Consider the following 17710-nt stretch of genomic DNA (forward strand, 5'->3'; position numbering starts at 1 on the left):
TGACCTTTAATTTAAAAATTATTCTTACCTAGACTTTAAGGTCCCAAGTCTGGAACACCTTCCAGTTTCCTGTGAACCTTAAAGAAAACTTATTTTGCCAATAGTACCAATTACTGAAAGTATTTCTACTTTGAACAAAAGTCCTTGTTTTCGATGTCTTTCTCCTGATTTGAACTGTGTAAGGATAAATAACTGTTATCACACACAAGTTTGATGTAAATTACAGAAAGCAGAGTGTCTCCATCTTAAGAGACTGGAATTTCCTAATTCCTCATTCTGCCAGATTAGCAAATACTGCAAACAACGAGAAATAATGCATTCACTTCCGCCACAGGAAGGGATTCTGATTAACTTTAGGGAAGGCCTAGGTTGGGTTAATAACACTGGAGGGACAAGCTTATAAAACCTTTTCTCTTTGCCTGAGACTTCCAATGTTATCAAAGGAACACTTCTGCCATAGTATCTCATAATTACTTTAAAATATTTATACATGGAGAAAATTCTACTATGAAGCATTAACACAGTATCCAACAAGATTTTAGGATTTTTATTTTTTATAATCTATACATGTTTATTTAATCAACATATAAACCACATACATACAAATCACTATCCAAAGGCAAAACATGAAGCTCCCATTTCAATTAGATATACAGTCATGCGTGGCTTAATGATGGGAATACATTCTGAGAAATGTGTCGTCAAGTGATCTCGTCATTGTGTGAACACTGTAGAGTGTACTCACAGAAACCTAGATGGTAAGCCTACCACGTACCTAGGCTATATGGTACTAATCTTATGGGGCAACCATCTTTTTTTTTTTTTTTAATATTTTATTTTACCTTTTTCTCCCAAAGCCCCCAGTACATAGTCATGTATTTTTAGTTGTGGGTCCTTCTAGTTGTGGCATGTGGGACACCCCCTCAGCGTGGCCTGACAAGCGGTGCCATGTCCGCGCCCAGGATTCAAACCGGCAAAACCCTGGGCCGCCGAAGCGGAGTGTGCAAACTTAACCACTCGGCCATGGGGCTGGCCCCCAGGACAGCCATCTTATACGCAGTCCATCAGTGACTGAAATGCCCTTATGTGGAACATGACTACTAACTCAAGAATCTCTAAAGACCTTCAAGTTTTCCCATCTTTTAAAACGGATTGGCAACTTTTTCTGAAAAAGTCCAGATAGTAAATATGTAAGGCTTTGCAGGCCTTACAATCCTGTTGCAACTACTTAAAGCAGCCATAGATAATATGTAAATAGATGAGTACAGCTATATTCCAATAAAGCTTTATATATGAACACTGATATCTGAATTTCATGTAATTTTCACGTATCATGAAATATTAGTCTTTAATTTCTTTCTCTAGCCATTTAAAAATGCAGAAACCATTCTCAGCTTGTGGGACATATAAAAAGAGGCAGCAGGCTGGATTTGGCCACGTGCCATAGTTTCCCAATCTCTGCTCCAAAATAATACCTTAAAAATCCAGTCACCTCAAAATTTCAAATCATCGTGTCCCAGAGATTTAAAGTGATTATTCAAATCTTCATCAGTAACTTCTTTTAAATCAGCTGGTTTCCACTTTGGACTCTGGTCTTTATCTATTAAAACTGTCAAGTGAAGATATAAGAAATGTTAGTACACATCTTTCTGGTATTAGATTTTAATTAATGAATTGACAGAAACTACCCTGTACTAGGCATATTTTTCTATAGCACATTTCTTTCCTGCAAAGTTTAAATTTTTGTATGTGTTCCTCTTTTCTTCTAAATTAGGCCCCCACAGAATCTGGACAGATAGCAATGCACTGATGATGACCCGCGTGGTAACTTTCTAACCTGCTAAGTCTGATGCCTCTAGCTGGAATACAGCCTACTGAGTGAATCCAGTAATTTAAGCCATAGAACTCTTTTTTTCTTCTTCAAACAAAATTGTAAATGAAACCTTCCCGTTATAAACAGCTAAAACCAGAGCTGGTGTGGTTTAAAGGGAAGGTGGGGGAGGGTGGAGGGCCCAGATCTGTCTTCTTAACCTCCTCCACTGAGTTGAAAGGAAAATTACTTACGGTAGAGGGAAGGGGACTTTATGCATAATTAAATGTGGATACTGCCATTTTGCTGAATCCTCTAGTTCACACACCTCTGAATTAAGATACCAGACCACCTCCAGGTTATCATGAAACTTTACTTCTCTTATTTCGGTGTAGTCATCACTCAGTGTAGCCACATAGTATCCCCACAGGATTCTAAGTATGAGGCAATCTGTAACCTCTCCTTAAACAAGAGAGGGGAATATCAATTTCTTGGTTGTGATAGTATATGATAGTTATACAAATGTTACCACGTAGCAAAAGGGTGAAGGGTATGCAGGATCTCCCTAGTTATTTCTTACAACTGCATGTGATTCTACAATTATCTCAAAAAAGTTTTTTTTAAAAAGAGGGAAAGAGCCTATACTTTGTATAGTGGTGGTAGAATTTCAACCATGCTTAAAATGTGCATAATTCTTGTGAAGAAAGATAATATTTAAACACACAAGCTCTTCAGTGAACCTAAAAACAAAATTTAGTATTAAATGGCTAAATAATTAAAGCAGCAATCTGGGAGCCAAGGAAGCAGGCTGCCTCAGGAGGTAGAGGGAAGGTGGGCTTTATGCATAATTAAATATGGATACTGAAGGTTTTTAAGGTTTGGCTGCCTAACTACGAGATTCCAGTATCAGATCAGTGGTGGTATTGAACACTGATGTTATGATCCCTGCCAATCTGAAAGTTTTACATTCCCTGGACAGCATAAATAAAAACAATCCTGGAACACTCTTTCTACAAGAATTCCTTCCAGCCAACGCTATCTACCTCCTTGACAGTCCACTGAAGGGTAAAAGGAAAGAGAGTATTAATCAAATCTGCATGCTATTTTATTTCAAAGTAACCTTTTTACCTAGCATAGATGTAACAAGTTCTTGCCATGTAGGCAGCTCAGGTTTTTCAGAAGTCTCATGAGGCACCCACTCAAATTCCATTTGGTAGCTCTTAGCTCTGCTGAGATTTTTTATTTCCTTCTATAACCAGGAAAAAATTTATTCTAGATATTAAAAGTAAGAATTTTTGACAACTATCCCCCTAATTTGCTAGTTTATCTAATATGCTAACATATTTTATAATTAGCAAATTGTAGCAAACTTTTCGTTATGTAAGAACACCAAACAGTTTTACCCAGAATAGATATTGCTTTCTGAATAAAGTAGCTTGATAAACACCAGTGTCATGAATCAGAACTTTGATGCTGGTTGGTTTCAACTCTTTTTCTTTCAAATAACTGACAGTAAATCTAAAAACAATACTATCCTTTTTTAAGTTTAATAAGGGCTGCTATAACATATAATGCATACTTTAGAAACATAACTCAAGTAACCCAACATAATATAACCTCCTAAAATCAGAGTTCAAGGCTCGGATCCACATGCAGCAAGGATTTGTATGGAATTAGTGGAAAAAACGCATATTTTACTTGGTTTTTATAAAACAAATAGCAGTCTCCTCTGTCTCAACTCCATGTGTCCTCTAAAAGGATCTGAACCCACTGCTTATTTCTGATGATGTTGTGTCATGATAAAAATTAAGAGAATTCTACAACAGTGACCAGTGTTTATAGAAGCTTACAGCTCAGAGAACATAACCTTCTATTCAGATAATGTGCTATATTAAGTGATCATTAAAAACACAAGAAAATTAGATATGCAAAATACATGCAGAGGGATGAAACTTATACAACATAAATAACTAAGCTATTATTTATAGGGATATGGGCTTATACATAAAAAGAAATTACTGCAAATTTGCTAGAAACAAAAAAAATCAACTACTTCACTCGCTTTTTCTAAATACGCTGTCTTTGGAGATGAGAAGCAAAAACAGAGATTAATAAGAGCATTAGCAGATGTTACTAATTATGTCATATGGTTTTCCTCAATGTCAGTGTTTAACTGCTCAGGTACAGGCAAGGACTGGCAGAGTTTGACACTGCTGGGGTTTTGCCAGGTCAGTCCAAAAGAGAGAGGAAGGGCAGGGGGCTTGCTGCCTCCCTCATTTAAGGGAATAAATGCACCTTTCAAAGGCTTCAGCAGCAGAATGAGTTCACAGGCTCACGTTGCGCTTAGCAGAGGCAGTCCATGGACTGTAGGAGTAGGATTACCTCTTACGTACAAATCAGAAGGCAGTGACCAGGTTATGTGAATTTTTTAAACAATATTGCTTTCAAAGATTCATCTTCCCTTATATGCCAATTGGCAATATTAAAAAGAAAAAACTTTGCAATCATTATAGAAGTTTAATTTTCACTGATAAAACAACTATCATCTTTGATTAACAGTATATGCTCACAAGTCCTATTTCCATAAATAGCCAGAAGGAAAAAAAAACTATTTGTTACTTACGTGCCCTAACGCCTTCATAAAAGTCATGGCCTCTCTGAAAGAAAATTGAGATTAAATGGAGAATTTCTAGGCATCTGTATTCCTGGTGAGCTCCTCTCTCTCCCACCCACTTTAGCCTCCCAATCCCATGGCCACAACCTGAACCATGACATTCAAAGTCTGGACCACACGGCCTTTCCCCACCCTGTGAGCTCTGACCTCATCTCTTTCTCACTCACCAACCACCCCCACCTCACTCCATCTACAAGGTCTCCCTGCAGTTCCTCTATCCAAGCTTTGTACTTGCAGTGACACTGACACTTGCACAGCTCACTCCCTCGCTTCTTTCAGGTTTTCACTCAAAGAACATCTTCTCAGTGAGATCTTCTCTGGTCATCCTATCTACAGGTTCAACCCCTTGTCCCTCTATATCCCATATCCTCCTTCTCACTTTTTCTTAGTACTTATAATCGTGTACTATATATTTTACAAATTTATCTGTTTACAGTCTATCTCCCCCACTACAAAGTTCCAGGAGGGCAGGGATTTTTGTCTGTGTTGTTTACCTATGGTATTCTTGGTGCCTCTAACAGTGCCTAGCACATAGTTAGCACTCTTATTTGTTAAGTAAATAAATAAATCTCTAAAGTTTTTTTGTGTGTAAATGGTGCTTTCAGACTTAAATCTTTAACCCACACCTCTTGAGTTCTAACTCCGAAATACATTCTTTTGCTCACACCCATCATCAAGGACTATCAATTCTATCTGCTACATATATCTCAAATCCATTCACTTCTCTCCATTGCCACCACCCTAGTCCAAGCCACCACTATTCTGCACCTGGATAACTGCAATAAACTCTTACCTGGTCTCTACATCCCACTCTTGAACCCCTCCAACGCCATCTCCATTCAGCAGCAAGAATTACCTTCTTAAAACAAATCAAATTACCCCCTGCTGAAACTCAAGAGGCTTCAACATACTCACGTCTCACCCTTCCAGTCACAGATGAGCTGACATCGCAGAGATGTCTTCCCTGACCTACTCTACTAATTTAAAGCAGGCTTCCCTTTGCCTCCCCGACTCCAGCCTGTCCCTGCATCACTCTCTTCTTTCGCCAACCCTGTATGTTTCCTTTAGAGCACGTACCACAATTTCTAATTATTTCACTTGTTCTTTAGAGTCTCAGTAGCCTATAAATTCCATGAGAAGGAGGAGCATGAGCACTTTCAACAACCTAACACTGCACAGTGCCTGACACATAGCTAACATATTTGCTGAGAGAACGAAGGAAGGGGGAATCAGTCTAGGTAGTGCACTAAATGTACAGTGAGAAACACGGACTGCGTGAGGTATGCTGGGTGCTGGTCCACAGGGCCTGCACTAGTTTCACACGCCACGTGTCTGTCACTTAACAGCTGCACCACCTTATGCCACAGTTTCCTCATCTGCAAAAGGGAGACAATAGTACCTATCCTTCTAGAGAGAGTAAGATTTAATGGAGAGAATGCATACAAAGTGCCTAGCATATGAGCACCTGCTCATAATGAACAACAGAACTCAGCTGCCGTTTACATCCTACCAGGAGTGACTTTAACATACAGCCAACAGAGCTTTATTTATGGTTAGACAAACTATCTTAATAAATATTTCAAGGCATAAAAGTCCATTAGGGATGTCTGCTTTTTAGTTATTAAACAAAGTATTTCCTTTAGGCCATAATTTTATTAACCTAAGGGCCCTGTACACAAGACACAAAAGGGACAGTTCTGCTTTTAAAGAGTTTATCATCTGGAAGAAGAAATCACTATGACTCTGAAATGTTTCATAAAATCAATAATATTCCATGTGATTATTGTCTATTTTAAGTGTATTTACAATGGTACTTTCAATGCTAATCTATTAATTAAAACATGTAACAGACCAGTAACTTCTATTTGTACAATTATTTTATATATATATATATATACACACACACACACACACACATTTAAACACATTCCTTGTTTTACAAATGAGGGAATTCAGCTTTAGAAAGTTTATGCTTCTTGCCCAAAGGTCAGAGACCATGCCCAAAAAAAATGGTTAACTTCTATTTTGAATTCCACACATGGTTAGAGGCCTCCTTACACTTATACATGCAAATGTAACTGCTGTTTCATAAAGGCTTAACAACAATCTGGGAGCAGTACTTCCACACACCTTAAACTAACTGGCCTGTTGTTTTCATAGAGTAGATTTACAGGTAGTTTTAATTTTCTTGTTTATAGTTTTCTGTATTTTACATGTTCTACAATGAACGTGTATTACTTTCATGAACAGAAAATGACAATACTTTAAAAAACAATTCTTACCATACAAGATTGGCTCAGCCGATATTCCATAGTTAATACCTCTTGCAAGGTCTTTGAGGAGCCCTCCATGAGTTGTCTTAGTGTGATCTTTAATGATGTTGGAGACATTTTATTAATTACCTGGTAGAAAAAAAATTTTACTGGTTTTAGTCCAATAGCTCCTTTATCGTCTATAATAAACTAGCTGCGTTTTGACATAAATCATATTAAAATTTGCTCCTTAACAGTACTTTCATATGACAAAGTCTCATAAAAGTAAGAGTATGCCTTAGCCTAACCCTGCCAAACACCCTGCCAAAGCACCAAACAAGTTTTCCAACCTGTTACAATAACAAAACAGATCATTCCACAAATGCAGTAAACTTTACACCTATCACTTAAGTAATAAATCTACATTTTGTAGCTTGCCAGACATAAATTATGTTCCCAGCTAGGTAAGCAAACTGTGATTATGCTTAAATAAAATTAATACATATATTTCAAGCCACTAATATATCAGAGGACATTTCACTTTACAATATAAAGAAGGTGAAGTGGTATAAATACAGTAGGTCTTCCTTCCCACTTTGTGACTCTTTGAGAATGTCTTAACTACAGTCTTCACCTGTAAATAAATCCACTTACCTTGGAAATAAGGAAAACAACAATTCAAGGTACTATGAGGTGGTCTTCTATAGTACTTAAATAATTAATAAACAAGAATTATAGGCCTGACTCCTTGCCTACAATGCTATGCCACTTCCTTTTGCATTAGAATGAGTTTAGCAAAGTCACTGGACACAAAGTCAATACACAAAATTTGATTTCAATTATATTCATATAGATCAACAAACAGAAAATGAAATTTTAAAATAATACCATACACTATTTGCAACAACACTCATCAAATATCTGGCAGGGAATAAATAATTCCTTATTTCATAGGAATACACCCAATGAAAGATGTGCAAATGCAAGTCCTCTATAAAGAAGATTATAAGACATTGTTGAGAGAAATTAATGAAGACCTCAATAAATAGAGCAACATACCATATTTATGAAATGCAAGATTCAACAGCTGCTTTCCTTTTGGAGTCTGGAATTTTGTTACATGCTAGGCAGAGAGTACCTAATAACCACTTCACAATGAAAGCCTTCAGATGTGTTGTCTCAACTGAATGCTGGAGGAATTAAGCAAGTCCTGTGTGATTCCACTGAGAGAAAACTCTTGGAAACTTGCAGCTGGTTTCCTCCAGACTACACCCCATGTGCTTTTCCCTTCGCTGATTTTGCTTTGTATTCTTCACTATATTAAATCTTAGCCATGAATACGACTATATGCTGGGTCCTGTGAATCCTTCTGGAGGATCACCAACCCCAGGGATGGTCTTGGGGACCCCTGACATAGAAGGCAAAGATCCACTGCCTTTTAGCTTCCCATGCTGTTGAGAAATCTGAAGCCCTAGTATGTGACGTGTTTTAGTCTCTGAAAGCTTCAGGAGTAGCCAAAGATTTCCTAAACTGTACATAAAAGAACTAACTGCAGTGGAAAAAAAGGAATAAGCTAGATTAGTCGTGCACCACTTAACGACGTTTCAGTCAACAGCAAACACATACGATGGTGGTCCCATAGGATTAGCACCACACAGCCCAGGTGTGTAGTAGGCTGTACCATCTAGGTTTGCGTAAGTGCACTCTTTGATGTTCGCACAATGACGAAATCACCCAATGATGCATTTCTCAGAATGTAACCCCGTCGGTAAGTAATACATGACTGTACATTAAAATTTAAAATTTTCGTTCATTAAATGATACCACTGAGAAAGAGAAAAGGCAAGTAACAGATAGGAGGTAGATGTATGTGGTACATCTAGTGGATAAAGGATTATATCCAGAATATATAAATAATTCCTACAAATTAAAAGTAACAATAAAAAAGATTGAACAGCCACTGAGGAAAGGATACCCACACGGCCAAGAAACACATGTATATTACACATTATAATATTACATATGTAATATAAATAATATATATTAGCCATCATGGCAATGCAAATTAAAACCACAATGCAATGCTATTTTACACCCACCAGAATGACTAAAATGAAAAAGACAAATATCACTAAGTGTTGGTGAGAATGTGGGGCAACTTAGTACACGACCGTAAACTAGTACAAACAAATTTAAAAAACTATGTGACAGTAACTACCAGGATGAATAGACACATTGTTAAATTAATGAAACAAAGAAGCCATTAGACTGAGGTGGTGTCAATGCTTTAGCAGCCTACTAGCAAACCAAAACCTAATCCTGTAATGCCTCAAAGTTAAGAAATCAAAATCTAAAGACAACCAATCATAAACAGCCAACTAGACTTTCCCAAATAACGCAACCACTTCAGCTACAACCAATCAAACAATTTCCCTGCTTTGCTTACGTCTCTTCTGTATAAGTCTTTCCCCTAGCTCCTATCAGTGGAGCTTTTCTAACCACTTTCTGTTTGGTGCTGCTGGATTTGAATAAATGTTGGTTCAAGTAAACTCTTAAAATTTTTAATATGCCTCAGTTTATCTTTTAACAACACACCTGATGAGTGCAGTACTACTCCTGGGTATATACAGAAATGTGTATCTAATGGTACCAAAAGACACAGACAAAAATGTTCATAGCAGCACTACATGTAACAGTCAAAACCTGCAAATAACCCCAAATGTCCATCGATAGTAGAAACGAATAAATAAAATGTGACCTATCACACAAAGGAAGATCTCGTAGCAATGAAAATGAACAAACTACTCCTATGTACAACATGGGTGAACCTCACAAGTAAAATGTTGAACAAAAGAAAACAGACACAAAACTATATGATTTCATTTATATAAAACTCAAAAACAAAATCTATGGTGTTAGAAGTCAGTACAATGGTTATCCTAGGGGAGAGGTAGTGACTGGGAGGGACACGAGTGGGACATCTGGAATGCTTGAAAATTTATTGTAGGTGTTGGTTATATTCATGTTGTGAAAATTTCTGAGCTACACATGTATGACTTATTTTTATGTACTTCAAAAAATGAATTCTTAAACTATACACCACTCAGGAAAAAACTCACTGAATTCAAGCTCTTTAGTTTAACACAAGGTCCCTTCACAATCTGGCTCCAATCATCTTTTTGGTCATATTTTCTGACACTTTATCTCCCTGTTCCCTACTCTGCATGCTCCAAACATTTGTCCTCTGAGTATGTGTTTTATTCTGTTTGGAATGCTCTTTGCTACTTGGCAACACATTTCCATCTTTTAGATTCTGCTCAGACACCTCTTCTGTGACTGTTTCAGGCTCCCTCTGTCATTTTCTGTACACCCACAATAATTTGTGCCTCTATTTTAGAGGTACATACCATACTGTATTACAATTGTTTGTGTCTATTCCACTAGATCATGAACTCTCTGAGAACAGGTACCAGATTTTCATTTTTGCACCTCAGTGGCCAGCACACTACCTTACCCATTCATTCACTCATCATTCCTACAATGTGAAATGCTCTGTGATAGGTGTCTGGAAATACAGGAGTAAGCAAGCTTCTCAGGAGCTTATAGTCTGCCATAGACAGCATTCAGTAAAGCAAAAGACAGAAGCAGGAGAGAGACATGAACACATAATGGGATAGGGACAAGCAGAGAGATGTGCACAGATCTTTATGGACTGACAATGCCATTTTTATGGAGTTTTACAACATTGCCACTAAAGATCTGAAGCTGTCTTGTGTTGCTTTAAGGCTTAAATGGGAAATACCTCTTAGCATTTGTACTTTGGTTTAAAGGAATTAAACAAAAGGTAGAATTTGATCCACGGTAATAAGTTACATCATCTGTGATCTTAAAATCAAGCAATGTAAGCCACTGTTATATCCTATTAAACAGGTCTCTGATTTTTTAACTTGTTTAAATGAACCATAGTTAAGAGTTATGTTTTGCTATGAATTTTTCTAAATTCTTTTCTAAATAATCACCCTATACATCTAATATTTTTCTAAATAATCACCCTATACATTATGTACTTTTATCTATAAATCTTTTCCAGAAGTGTTCAGATTGACAATAAACCAATAGAAATAAAAAATACCTAAACTGAACAAGTCAGCCTACTTCACTGAATACTGCAGAAATATGTATTTTTAAATATATTTTCACCATTCTGAAGAGTCAGGTTATTATATAAAGACCAAATAGCACTTTAAAGAAATGGGCACCAGTATTTCTCTTTCCTCATCTACAGTAGAAGGCTTAAAGCTAGTCCAAGAAGAGCACTTTCTGCAACCTTATCTTAAGGCTTGTCCAGTAATTTCTTAAAACCATTAACAATTTAAATAAAACGAAAAGACAGTATCTAAATACACACGTACTCCTATTTCGTGATATCCTAAATGCTCATGATAGCGTTTAAGGTCACTAAGATCCATCAGTAGACTGGAAAACTCTTTTCTCTTCCTGTCTACATAAATTGATGCATTTTCCCCTTAAGGTTTACTGTACTCTTTCCCCAAAGGCACAATGTCTCCATCAACACTGCCATTAAAGTAGCCCATTACTCTTAATAGCAATTATCAGCATACTGTAATGGGTACCTTCAGCAAATATAATGCCCACTTCTATAGGTCAAACTGTTTTTTAACATAATTTGGTATGCCATTTTACTTTTTTAAATTAGCTTTATTTAAGTATAATTTACATATAAAATTCACTCATTTTAAGTGCACAGTTCTATAAGTTTTGATAAATGAATACGGCTGTGCAACTACCCCCACAATCAAGATATAGAACATCTCCATCAACCTAAAAAGTTCTCCTTCCCTCAACTCTACCCATGGGCATCTGATCTGTTTTCTGTCCCTATAAGTTCTGCCTTTTCTGGAATTTTATAAAAATAAAATCACATAGTAAGTAGTCCTTTGTGTTTGCCTTCTTTCACTTGGCATAATGTTTCCGAGATTCATCCATGCTGTTTCATGTATCAGTAGCTCGTCCCTTCTTACAGTTGAGCAGTATTCCACAGTATGAACATATCACAATCTGCTTACGCATTCAATAGTTAATAAGGATTAGGCTGTTTCCAGTTTTTGGCTATTATAAAGTTACTATGAACATGTGCGTACAAGCATCTGTTGGATATATGCTTTCATTTTTCTTGGGTAAATCCCTAGGGGTGGGATTGTTGGGTCTTACAGTAAGCGTACATTTAATTTTATAAGAAACTGCCAAACTGCTTTACTGCCCAGTAATGTGTGAGTTGTAGCTGCCGGATCCACATCCTTACCAACACTTGGTGTTGGTACTGTCAACTTTTTAAATTTTAGCCATTCTAATGGATGCACAGTGACAGTTCACTGTGGTTTTAATTTCTATTTTCCTAATGATTAAAGACCTTGAGAATTTTTTCACCTGCTTACTGGCCATTCATCCATCTTCTTTGGATGAAGTGTCTAGGTTTCCCATTTTCTAGTGGTGTCTGTATCATTATTATTAAATGGTAAGAGTTCTTTATACATAGTGGATTAAAGTCTTGTTATCAGATATATGTTTTATAAATATTTCCTCCCAATCTGTGGCTTCTTCATTTTTTGACAGTGTCTTCCAAAGAGGAAAAGTGTTTAATTATAACAAAGATCAACCTATCAATTTTTTTCTTTTGCAGCTCCTGCTTTTTGCATTAAAAAAAAAATAAATCTTGGCTAACCCAAAGTCACAGATTTTCTCCTATGTTTTCCTTTAGATGTGGTACAGTTTTAGCTCTTACATTTAGCTGCATAATCCATCTTGAATTGCACGGGGTGTGAAGGAGTTCAGAGCATGTCACTCCAAGATATGCCAAAGTGGCATACTGATTATTTTGTTAAAGGCGCTTGAGAACAACTAGGTGTAAGAAGGGCACTCTGAGCCTTCTTTTCTTCCTGAAAGCAGGAGATAAAACTCCCATGTGAAATGTACCTGCCCTGTACCAGGAGGAAGGAAGACATCTTTATCACAAGATGGAATTTGGGGCCAAGAAATCTGTACAAACCTTCTTAAACTAACCCTTATCTTCCTAGTTACTTCTCCACTATTTACTACCCAAGCCCAAACTCCTTCATCTTGTCAATTCTTCACAAATTTACTGTTTTTCTTTCCAAAAGGTATAAAAGCTTCCTGCTCTGGTCACTTATTCAGGTCTTCATTCTCTTGTACAGAATTACTCTCTTCTTTCATGTACATGTAAAACTGTAATAAAATTTGTATGCTTTTCTGTTAATCTGTCTTATGTCAATTTAATTCTTAGGCCCAGCTAGAGACCCTAAGAGGGTAGAGGAGAATTTTTTTCTCCCCTATAGGTGCACGGTAAAAGTCAAGTACCTTTTTTTTCTTGCATATAGATGTCCAACCATTCCAGAACTACGTGTTGAAAAGATCATCTTTTCCCCAGTGAATTTCCTGGAGAGTTCACAGCAGCTTTTACTCTAGTATTAATAAACCTCCACTACTAAAGTGTAAACCTTTTGGCTGATGGGAACATGAACTCTTCCCAGACGTGTATGAGCCTTGTTAACTGTTCAGACTACTGCTTTCCTGTGATTCTTTCTCTGGTTTCATGGAGTCCTACCCAAAACATGTCAAAAAAGTTAAGTCAATCTTAGGGCTCTCTTGCTTGTTTTTCTCCTCTCAGAAATCAAAGCCCTGTGCTGCACGCACTGTCCAATGTCTGCAAACACTTGTTTCATACATTTTGTCCAGTTTTCTTGTTGTTTACAGCAGAAGAACAATTCCTGTAGCATTTAATTCTTCATGAATTCACTTTATTTTTAAATAGTACAGCATATGGGTAATTCTCAAAGATTACAGAAAGATTAGTAATCTTTTAATTTTTCTTTTTAATATTTTGCTGCTCTTCTTTCTTAAAATCTATGCCCTGGTTATCATTCTTAGTTTTCCATTTTTTCCCCCAATTTTTCAGTGTATGAATTCTTTAGACAGGGCTGTCATGTTCTTGCATGTTAACTTCAAGTATAAAGCTCAGTTTCATTTACTCTTCACAAAGTGAATATTTTAAAATCAAACAAATACATAAATTTCATATTGGTGATTAGAAAGAAGAAATTCCAAAGAATTTTAAGAGTTTTGTAGTACTGGAAAGAAACTTACACGCCCTCTAAGCCTTTAACACAAGAGGCTATCCTCTATCAATAACCAAGAAAATACTTCGTATCCCAACCCTCCAAAGGACTGTAACCCATTTAAATTCCTTCCTTGGCTCAGTGTCCTTGCTGAGAGTCTAACGGGGGGTAATAAACTCCTCTATTCATATTCCTTTGATTATTGATATCACTTACAATTCTGGAAAAGAAATACTTCTCTCTCATTGGCCCTGAAGAATGTTCTTTACTTTGGCAAGCCTGCTAGTTTCACTACCAGAAAAGGGAGACTGAAACAGAGAGGAGTTGCTACAGCTCACCACCACAGGTCAAAAGCTCAATTAAAAAAATGAGCAAAGGGCTTGAATAGCCATTTCTCCAAAGAAGATACAAATGGTGAACAAGCATATGAAAAGATGTTCAATATCACTAATCATTAGAGAAATGCAAATCAAAACTACAATGAGATAATACTTCACAGTCGTTAGGATGGCTACCATCAAAAAACAGAAAATAACAAGTGTTCACGAGGATATGGAAAAATTGGAACTTTTGTACACTATTGTTGATGAGAATGTACAATGGTGCAGCTGCTATGGAAAACAGTATGGAGGTTCCTCAAAAAATTAAAAATAGAATTTCCATATGATGTAGCAATTCTAATTTCAAGTACATATCCAAAAGAATTACAGGTAGGTTCTCAAATAGATATGTGTACACCCATGTTCACAGCAGCATTATTCACAACAGCCAAAAGGTAGAAGTAACCCAATTTCCATCAATGGATGGATGGATAAACAAAATGCATTATACACATACAATAGAGTACTATTCAGCCTTAAAAAGGAATAAAATTCTGGTACATGCTACAACATGGATGAACCCTGAAGCATGCTAAGGGAAACAAGCCAGTCACAACAGAACAAATGACTTCCCTTATGAAAGGTATCCAGAATAGTCAAATTCATAGAAACAGAAGTAGAATGGTGGTTGCCAGGAACTGAGGAGAGGGGGAAACGGGGAGTTGCTGTTTAACGGGTATAAAGTTTCAGTCTTGCAAGATGAAAATGTTCTGGAGATTGGTTGCACAACAATGTGAATATACTTAATACTGAACTATACACTTAAAAATGGTTAAGATGGTAAATTTTACATTATGTGTATTTTACCAAAATTAAACACACTCATACACAAAAACGTGAGAGCACTGCAACTGGAGTCTTTGGTTAAGGTTTCCCTAAGGTAAGCTGCCCACGAGGGCACTTAAATAGCCCATTAGCTTACATGGATTATTTGGTACCACGAACAACCTACACCAAAAGAGGGACTTAAAAGATCTGATTAATTCCAATCTTAGGCATTAAAAAAAAAAGTTTTATTAGAACTTTGAAGGAAAATCTAAGAAGAGAAAATGAGAAGCCATAAAAATAAGGTACTATAAAAATTCCATCACTTGTAAAGAATTAACAGCCTCCCTATATTTGTTATTTTTTTAACCCCATATGTTGGCCTACAGTGATTATCAGTAAAAACTTCAAAAATCTAAAGAAAAGATTTCTAAAAACCTACGTTTTTATTTAATGTTGAGCAAGTATGTTGAAAAGATTATGTTCTTGCCCATGGACCATCAGGAACCCCTAAGACATAGAGTAGATGGTTGCAACTTGGAACATAAACATAGACTAGATCCTTGGGACGTGCAGAAGGAAGACAGGAATCCCTGAAGAGCCCATGGGGGTTAGGACCAATCCGAGAGGTTTGCTGACACAAATATTAGAATGTTCTTTAAGATTTGATCCGCAAATCTTTCACCAAAGCACTATCAACTATCTTCTCTCTCAGTATTTTTTGGTGTATGTTTCTGGTTGACATAATTAAAACGAATCCTGTATCTAAGCTCTGAGGGAAGCTCAGTGGAAATTTCTTGATGCCCACATCATGTTATTTCCAGCAGATACTAATATTTTAGAGCCACATTCACACATGAGAGGTACAGATCAACTAAATAAAAATGAAAACCTGTCCTTCGAGTGAAAGTGCTTATGGTGATCCTCACTGTAATGGGTGACTTGCCAAGTACTCTTTTCTGAATGCAGAACAGTCATATTGCCAGAGGAATCGAAGGAAAATTGAAAGACCATATGAGTCCTATCCCTCAGTTTTGGGGTAGGCCAGTGATTTAAAATAATATGGTTCATTGCATATCTTTATTGCTTTAAAGTGACATCATATAGCCTATGATGTAATGTGCTGCATGACTATTTTCAAGTGAAATTACTAAGTGTATACTTACTTGGGCTCTACTGCTAAAATCAAAATAACAGGAATATTAGTTTCTCTATTACTCTGGAAACAAGAGAACCAACTTAGAGTCAGAATCCTTGAAACATAAAATTATTATCTACATTTATGCAAACATTCCTAAAAGTTGTTAAGAGTTACATTAATGTACTTTTGTGAGTTAGGGAATTATATGGCTGGTCTACCTACTCTAATTTATGTCTATCCTTAAAGGTTACTAGAATTCCAATACTGAATAAGATCCTAAGACACAAATTAACTTGGGATTTCCCCCTTAAGAATACAGTAACAACAGGAAATGTTTTCATCTTTACCAGAATTTACCTAAATGTTTTGTCATTAAGTTTCCTGACAAGTGAAATGTTAGAATTCAACCTATAAACTGGCAAATAAAGACAAGCTAAAACATCTTTTCTTTTAAGTATAAGGAAACATGTTTTTTTCTTTCCTTGTCTAGAAGTCTGTAAGACTCCAAGTTTCATAATCGTTTGACAGTTCCAAGAATGTCAGTAACCCAATGTGCACTCATTTATACAAAAAAGGCTTTTCTTTTGCTGTTACCAATTGAGTCACATTGTCAAAAGATCAGTGTACCTAACACTTAAGACTCAGCTATAGCTGTAGATAGAGCCTCTTGTTAGTTTAAAAAGGATCACTTTTTTATTAAACCTTTATTAAATCAGTATATGCTTAGAAGACCATATACTGATCTGCTGCATATTAAACAGAACTGATAGGTTAATGTTACAATTGCAATATGTTATATTGTGACTATTCTCCAGTGACCCAACTCTTCTAATACAAACGCTTCTCCCACAGGACAACAGGGACTATTGGAGATAAAGCATACTTACTAAAGTCCTTCCTTCTCTGTCACATTCAAAGGACAAAAAACAGCTTAGCTTTATCATCCAGCAAGTGGACCAGGCACTTTGGTAAAGGTTTTGTGGAACGGCTTTCTGATGCTCAGCTAAGTTCAGGCAAACAAACTGTGCAGTGGGCTATGTCACCACCACGGAGCTCTGACACCCCTCGGAGAGGCTTCTCTATCACAAGAATTCACCATGCTCAGGGTTGAAATGATCCATATATTACCTTCAACTGCTCTAGGGCAAAAGATGAACCATCTTGCCGTAAATTTTCAATAATCTGTTCCACAGTATTGGCTGAGAAACAACTATAAAAAAGGAAACAAAAGATTTCATCAATGTGCAAGCAGTTTCTTCTTTCCAAGACAGCAATGAGTCTAAACACAGGCTTCCCCTAAACCCCATTTCAATAATGAAAAATTTTACAGGATGATGAACTAGAACATTGCTTCTCTGGGTAAGGGTTTACAGTCTACCTTCACTAATGCAAAATAAAGGCTAAATTTTTGCTTTTACTTTTTTGCATCTATTACATGTAAATAAATATCTTAACTGCGAAAAACCGATGCTTCTAAAATGCAGAGATAGGTGTCTTATTTTCCAATAGTTTTCCTCCCCTTGTGTCCCCTATG

At 36.5% G+C, this 17710-nt stretch overlaps 1 protein-coding gene across 5 annotated transcripts in view; it reads right to left on the minus strand.

Annotated features, from left to right (window-relative positions):
• Nucleotides 1-526: 526 nt before the first annotated feature.
• HIBCH (3-hydroxyisobutyryl-CoA hydrolase) overlaps nt 527-17710 on the minus strand; it is a 97222-nt gene continuing 80038 nt past the window's right edge. For 2 of the 5 annotated variants that reach the window (XM_014837569.3, XM_070508244.1), the window contains 4 exons: nt 17305-17386; nt 6767-6886; nt 4434-4467; nt 527-1609 (listed from right to left, as the gene is read on the minus strand). In XM_014837569.3, the coding sequence (XP_014693055.1) occupies nt 1494-1609; nt 4434-4467; nt 6767-6886; nt 17305-17386 (352 nt within the window). In that variant the 3' untranslated portion in view covers nt 527-1493. Of the gene's footprint in view, nt 1610-1918; nt 2273-4433; nt 4468-6766; nt 6887-17304; nt 17387-17710 lie in introns of those variants that run through there. The other 3 variants (XM_044768562.2, XM_044768561.2, XM_070508243.1) reach the window with 3 other exon arrangements.

The sequence above is a fragment of the Equus asinus genome, chromosome 4, assembly GCF_041296235.1.
Source record: "Equus asinus isolate D_3611 breed Donkey chromosome 4, EquAss-T2T_v2, whole genome shotgun sequence".
NCBI classification, from domain to species: Eukaryota; Metazoa; Chordata; class Mammalia; order Perissodactyla; family Equidae; genus Equus; species Equus asinus.